This window comes from Ranitomeya imitator, chromosome 3, assembly GCF_032444005.1.
Source record: "Ranitomeya imitator isolate aRanImi1 chromosome 3, aRanImi1.pri, whole genome shotgun sequence".
In the NCBI taxonomy this organism is placed as follows: Eukaryota; Metazoa; Chordata; class Amphibia; order Anura; family Dendrobatidae; genus Ranitomeya; species Ranitomeya imitator.
Genome location: NC_091284.1, coordinates 97,214,356 through 97,221,375, shown reverse-complemented (window position 1 = coordinate 97,221,375; position 7,020 = coordinate 97,214,356). Strand labels below are relative to the sequence as shown.

Sequence of the window (7,020 nt, the reverse complement as noted above, 5' to 3'; positions counted from 1 at the left end):
TTTTGTCAAATATCTGAAAGTAACAAAAGCAAAAAAAGCAAAGCAGCTTTATGCATGACACACCAAAGAGACAAAAATCACAGTGTCAAAAATGTGACAAGAACGCATAAAGAAAAACACAAGAAAAATGCAATTACAAAAACGCAAGTATCCTAATTCTGCAACATTAAAAACTCACCAAAAGCTCATCATGGGAATGTAGCCTAACTCAACCCCCCAGGTGACCTGATACAACTTAGCCATCTTCCACTAATCAATAAGAAACAAGTTTTCATATTGATCTCATGCTTTGATTGTTATGGGGATGGCAGGACAGCTCTGTTATACTTTGACCTTGGCAAACCACTTTATGAATATTCACTATGGTCTTCTTAACTGTACATACCCAGAACTGAACACTGCTCATCTACGGCAATGATCACCTCCATGTACAATAATGCTAGCAGAGCAGAACTGAGCAGCAGTAATCTGTGCAAGTCCGGCCACCAGTGCAGGGAATGCTGGCAGCCATGCATGGTACTAACAGGATCCAGACAAAATAGCACTCGTGATTAGGGATGAGCGAGTATACTCGTTGCTCGGGTCTCCCTGAGCATGCTTAGGTGATCTCTGAGTATTTCGCTCGGAGATTTACGGCTGCTAGACAGGCTAAATACATGTGAGGAATGCCTGTTTTTTAGGGAATTCCCACATGTATTCAGGCTGTCTAGCAGTCGTAAATCATGCAGCTGAGGCGAGGAAAACTAAATCTCCGAGCACGCCAAAATACACGGAGATCACCCGAGCGTGCTAGGGGAGACCCGAGCAACAATGCTACTCGCCCATCACTACTCGTGATACCTGGTAGTTTTTTTTTTTTTTAAATATATTGTATTTGTATGTATGTATAACTATAGATGTACTATTTGCTTTATTTGCAGTCTAAATTGATGGAAAATCCCTTTAAAATTGAAGGGAACCAGTCACATGAAAAAAAACCTGCAGATATATGGTTAATTTGCATGTTACCAACATTTGTCACAGGGTCGACACAGACATGTGTGATTTGGATGTTTCGCCCCAGCAGTTCACCCCCGGATATTACTTCACCTGTGGGAAGTTATACCATCCAGCTGCCATATCATCACCCGAGGACCCCTTTAAGCAGCGTCGGTCCCTACTGACTAAATACCACAGGTGGCATCACGAACACAAACTTTATTCACCAAACCTTTTAAAGACTTTCCCTTTTATTTGGGTGCCCAGGGCCACGGACCGGGTTGCAGCCACCGTGATGTCCCCTTCAAGTACCGTACCTGGTACTGAGTACCCCACTGCCCTGGCAGGCGACTCAACTTGGCGTCACGAACAAGATGTACCCGTGGGCGAACTGCTGGGGGTGAAACATCCTATAACCCAGACATGGTTTCCTTCACCGCTTTGTGTATAGTGAGTGATGGCTGTAACCGTGCCCCCAGCACTGACTGACAGCCAGCCCTAATGTTGATCTTGCTGTCAGTCAGGGCTGGGGGGCTGGTCTCCATACTCAGAGGGGTGGGGGCCAGTGTTTGCAATACTCAGTATGTGTTAGCGTGGAGGGACTATAACAGCAAATGACCAGTTCCAATTGTACTGCAGTCTAAGGGAAACAAAAATTTAAGACTCCAGTGGAGAGCGAAAATTGGATATGAGCAGTGGAAAAAACATTGGCTAATCAAATGGATTCCGATTTCAGTTGCACCACGTTGACAGGAGGGTCAAAATTTGGGATAAGCAGCATAAATGTGGGACATTGCCAGTTCACCTCCTCCCAACGTGCATGGAACAATCCTCGTACACAAGGTAATAATCCAAAAGAAAAAGATGCTCTGGCATAGGATAAAGAAAGTTTTCAGCCTTTATTTGGATCCACAAAAGTGCTGGAGCAACTTTTTCTTTTGGATTACTACTCAGCATCAATCAATGGACCTTTAATGGCAGATATCAACATTTGAGGCTAGTGAAAGTGGAATGATTGTGTGGGGATCCTTTTCTTGACACACCATGGTTCCTATAACGGTGGGTGGACGTTTGGAAAGTAGTGCTTACCCAAGCATTGTGCCAACCAAGTTGATTTCATCATAGAAGCTGTTTACAGTATTGGCAGCAGGACACTTTCAGCTGGACAATGGACACCATGCCACAAGGCTCGTACAGTTATGGACTGGTTCAAGGAACATCACAGGGATTTTCCCTTGTCTCCCTGGCCTTCATACAGTAGACCCTGAATAGTAATCCTATAGAGAATCACTGGGATGTGGTATAACAGGCTGCTTAGAACATGTCTGTACCTTCAATAGTTCGATAAGCTGACCTGGCCATATGAGCAAATATTGCAAAACAATTTCAACAACTAGTGGAATCTATGCCACAAAGAATCGCTGCAGTTCTGAAGGCCAAAGTAGGTCCAACTCTATACTTGATGGGTCTCTCAAAGTGGTCATTTAACACAGAAGATTGTAGATTGAAGAATAATCCTGACCACAGTGATACCACTATTATTCTCCCCATGCTCAATACTTTACATTTTAGATGTAAGAAGCATAGACTATACACACCAAGGCCAATTTCATTTTTTTTTTATTATTATTTAACTCCACACAATTAATAAAAAAGCTGCAGCTCAAGCACATCCATAGTATGGATATATATTTATATATATATAACCCTTTCCTACCCCAACCTCATGTGAGATAGACCATCCACCAGGGACATATACAGCTTGTGGTTTTTCTAAGGACCGGGACGTTTCTGCAAAATCTGCAGTGTAAAGATTGTTCCTACCTTAGCCTGTTGAAGGTGCAAAATAACAAAATTTATAAAACTATAAAGAAAATAAAAGATACAATAAAAAAAAATCCCACCAAAATCTGGATTGAACAGTTCTGATCTAGAAATTATGACATAACAGAAATATAAGATATCGAGTCCCTTCATATTCAAGAGTTAAACGCATTGACAATGACCACTAAATAGAAGGGAAAAAAAATCCAAGCAAAATTGTACTTTTTTTATTGCACGGTTTACTAAAAAAGAATAAAGTGGCAATTTAAAAAAAAAAAAAAAAAATTTCAAAGCTAAATCTGTAGAATGTAGACCAGAAAGGGTTAATACAGTTCCTACGTTAAATCGGACTATAGATTTCTGATGTTTAGTCACCGTGTTTGGTGCCTTCCTTTAGGTTGCCGCTACCTCTGTTTCCCTGCTCAGTGAGATGGATATCGGTAGCGGAAGAGCAGTTGATTTAGATCTTTCACAGCGCTACCGGTGCTACAGTGGCAGCCATACTGGACAAAAAGAGAAGGGGTCTCAGTGCAGGAAGAAGGAAGCTGGGCAATATAAAGGAGGGCGCCAGCTATGGTAACTATACAACTTAATCATCATATTTTTGGCAGCTTGCATTGTCATAAAATGTTGTTAAAAGCCAATTCCACTCAAAATTTGAAAGTGAAAAAAAAAGTTGATAGCAATTTCCCAAACCCTCTGAGTTATACCAGGTGTCCAGGAAGCGGCGGCCTATGCTGCGGTTTGCATAGAGGATGAAAAAGCTGTGGTCACCTTTGAATCACTACACTTGGTGAGACTGAATCACTTTAATACAAAAACTTTCCACTTTCCTCCAACTAAATTGTTGGCTTAGCACGCCGAAAGGGTTTAGTTGACTATCACGCATCCCCAACTTGCTGTTATTTTTTTATCCCCTTCCAATTCTATTTTTGTGCTTTCATTTTTTTCCTCGACCTTCTACACCATAATTTTTTTGTTATTTCTTTTTGTGTACAGAGCCACATGAGGGCTTGTTTTTGAGGGACAAGTTATATTTTCGATTGACACCATTCACTTTACCAAATAATGTTTTAGAAAATGGAAAACAAATTCCAACTTGGGTTAGTGGTAAAAAACTTGAATGACTCCATTGATTTTTAATTTTGTTTTTACAGAGTTCAATGTAATATATGTAATATGTACATATCAACTGTACATTGTACATCAATGTAGATATGACCTGGCAACATGATCCTACTTGTGGTGATTCCAAACAAATATTTATTTTAACATAGATTTGGAAGTTTAAAAAAAAAATATTAAAACGCTAAGAAAATGGTGACAAACCACATTTTTTTTTATTTATAGAGACCTGTGGTATTTTTTTACCCAGTGAACCCATTTCAGCGCTTCTTTTTAGCATGACCGGTCACCAAGAAACTGCAAATTCTTGTACTTAGGACTCTTTATGTCATTAACTTTTAGTTAATTAACTATATATTTTCATATATTAGATTTTTACAGACATGGTTCAAACAACCACTTTTTTCGCTTGTTTTTTTTTAACTTCATTATTTTCAGATAAAAAAGTCCGGTAACTCAAATTATTATATTTTTTAAAAAACATTTTTTTTTTAAATTACAATTAACTTGGGTTTTTTTTAGTCCCCTTAGGGGACTAAATGTGCAACAATTTAATTGCAGTACATAAATAGTTAAACAGCAGAGTTTGAAGCTAGAACAGGTCACAGCTATTAGAGTCAGGCACAGGCTCTATAACATAGCCGACATCTTCCTGGTATGGAGCAGACTCATTACCCTTCTACATATACACACACACTCCACTGATTATGAAAATATATGTCACAGGTTGTTAACATGATTAATTATTATTTTTTATTTTTTTTATTTTTATAATGGCCATAGCTTTATCTATTTTATTTTTTTTTAATCCGGATTGCAAAATTCCCTGTATAGCATTTTGGCTTCCAGCAGTCACCACTAGAAGGAACTTAGGAGTTTACGGCATACTGTCATTAGGATGTGTGTTAAGCTTATAAACTCCCGAGTTGTCGCCATCAGGGTAGGTTTTTAGATTCACTTCCATGTAGAGAATTTGGATCACAGACAGCTCCGAACTGGAACTTCGGTAGATTTAAAAAAAAAAAAAAAATGTTTATTTTAAAAGGGAATTTTCACCTTGTTGAATATCTTATGTAAGAGAAAGGAAGTCACAGATGACCACAGTATTTCCCTTAATATTAATAAATTGCCAGGTGAAGCAGCTAATGTGCAAAAGTTCTGCAAACGCCAACCATAGTTTTAGCTTCCTAGACTCCTGAGACAAGTTATTGGGGGGGAAGGGGAGGTGGTTCTGAAAGGGGTTGTCCCACAAATACAACTTCCTACGTAGCCACATAATATCTGATCACTGAGGGTCCTGCTAAGCATGGCTTGGCTTTTCAAACTGCGGACAGAGGATCCGCATCAAACAGTGCAGGTCCTGGCAGTGGGACCCTACTGATCACACACTCATCTATTGTGGATAGGTGATAAGTTGTAATTATGGCAGTACCCCTTTAACTGCACCTAAATATTCAGGATTCTAGCTAGACCTGAAGCTCCAGAACATGCAGGAGATGAAAAAAAATGGAAATGCTAAATTTTATTCAGGGTAACTTGCTCGTGGTGACCTTCCTACTATTTTTTTTTTTTTGCCAAACATTAAAAATGATCATCTCACGGTTACACTGTAGCAAGTGACAAGCAAATTTGAGCCACAACAACAGTTCATGCTGCAAGACTTTCATGTAGAAAAGCTTCAGCTTGAAATAGATTGCAGATCAGCAAAAGAGAATGTCATGCTTGCGTACAATTACTTTTGGCCAAAATAGTTGTACATTTGTTGTGGCATTAAGTCTTGAAATACCCAATGTCGCCCGTATGGTAAGCTAGGAGCTTAGGAAATACTGCGCGTTACATAACGTCATGGTAAGCCTGGGCTTAGAGGATGGCGGCCATTGTTAGATTCTTATACTGCAGCATGCCTCTGTTCATTGTGCACTTTCCGGTCTGTGAACCCCAGCAGAGCCAGCCCGAGGGACCCCCTACATTATACCTCCTGTCTGCTCTATTCAATCAACCAACCAGGATATCAACCGTACATACATAATACACATATGTAAATAATAAGATACAGGGTGATCACTGAGGGTCTAGGAAGAATTGCAATGTGGTCTCCCAAAACTAAAGGAGGGCAGAAAAAAAGGCACCGTTCAGCTGGAAGCCCCCATTCTGAACATCCAGGGCCGCATACTCTCCCAATATTCACATACACAGAGAGATGAGGCCAATGGACAATGAGACATCCCCAGCTGTCGAAAATCCACTATTCCACCAAAGGGTGAAAAAAAGATGCAGAAAACAGTACAGGAAAAATAATAATTTATCTGATTCTCTTCTCCATTTCCACCAACCATCAACAAGTAAAGTAAAAGACAATCCAATTAAAGCACCCTGCAACTTTAAAACGCAGAAATGAGCCCATGCAGTAAGGTTGCCAGGCGGTGGACAAGAATGCGGTGTCGGGTCACTCTTCTCAGGCTGGAAGCGAACACACAGTCCCAAGGACAAGTATGGAAACTGCATCTCTCAGTCCGTGGAAATGGCAATATTCTCCCATTCCTATAGGTGGCACTGTTCACATCCTCATCACGATTAGGACAAGGGTTCAGAGGATTTGGTTTCTGTGTCGCTGTCGCTCAGGTAGCTCCGCGAGGAATATTTAGATCGGTATGTGCTATCAAAGTTGTCCTGCTCATCATCACCTCTGTCATAGCTCAATGGTTTTCTATAGCTTGGGGGGCTGAAAAAAAAAGAACAAAAAAGACTGTCATTTATTCATTTGGGTAAGGATTAATGCACAGTTATAATGACATGCACATTCAGGTAACTGCAATCAAGCTCAAGTAGAAAAGGGGTAATCTGCACAGAGGTCTCCATACACCACATGGATCTCTAATCAAAACCAGTAGCCCCTAAAGCTTAATTAGCCACTCAAAGATATTCTGTAGAAACTGAACTTATGGCTCTTACTGACGGAATCCGGTCAGCATTACATTCATATAGGTCACATACATTGAAGATCACAGTGGGTTAAAGCTTTTGCTACTGCTCAGAGATTACTGGAGGGAGTCTCGTTTGTTGTCCACCTCCTTTAGAAACTTTTGTCCTCAA

The 7,020-nt window shown here is 40.1% G+C and overlaps 1 protein-coding gene across 8 annotated transcripts in view; it reads right to left on the bottom strand.

Moving 5' to 3' along the window:
• Positions 1-2,581: 2,581 nt before the first annotated feature.
• Positions 2,582-7,020, bottom strand: part of MYO18A (myosin XVIIIA) — a 420,009-nt gene continuing 415,570 nt past the window's right edge. For all 8 annotated transcript variants that reach the window (XM_069761190.1, XM_069761191.1, XM_069761193.1 and 5 more), the window contains one exon: positions 2,582-6,649. In XM_069761190.1, coding sequence (XP_069617291.1) covers positions 6,502-6,649 — 148 coding nt within the window. In that variant the 3' untranslated portion in view covers positions 2,582-6,501. The remainder of the gene's footprint in view (positions 6,650-7,020) is intronic.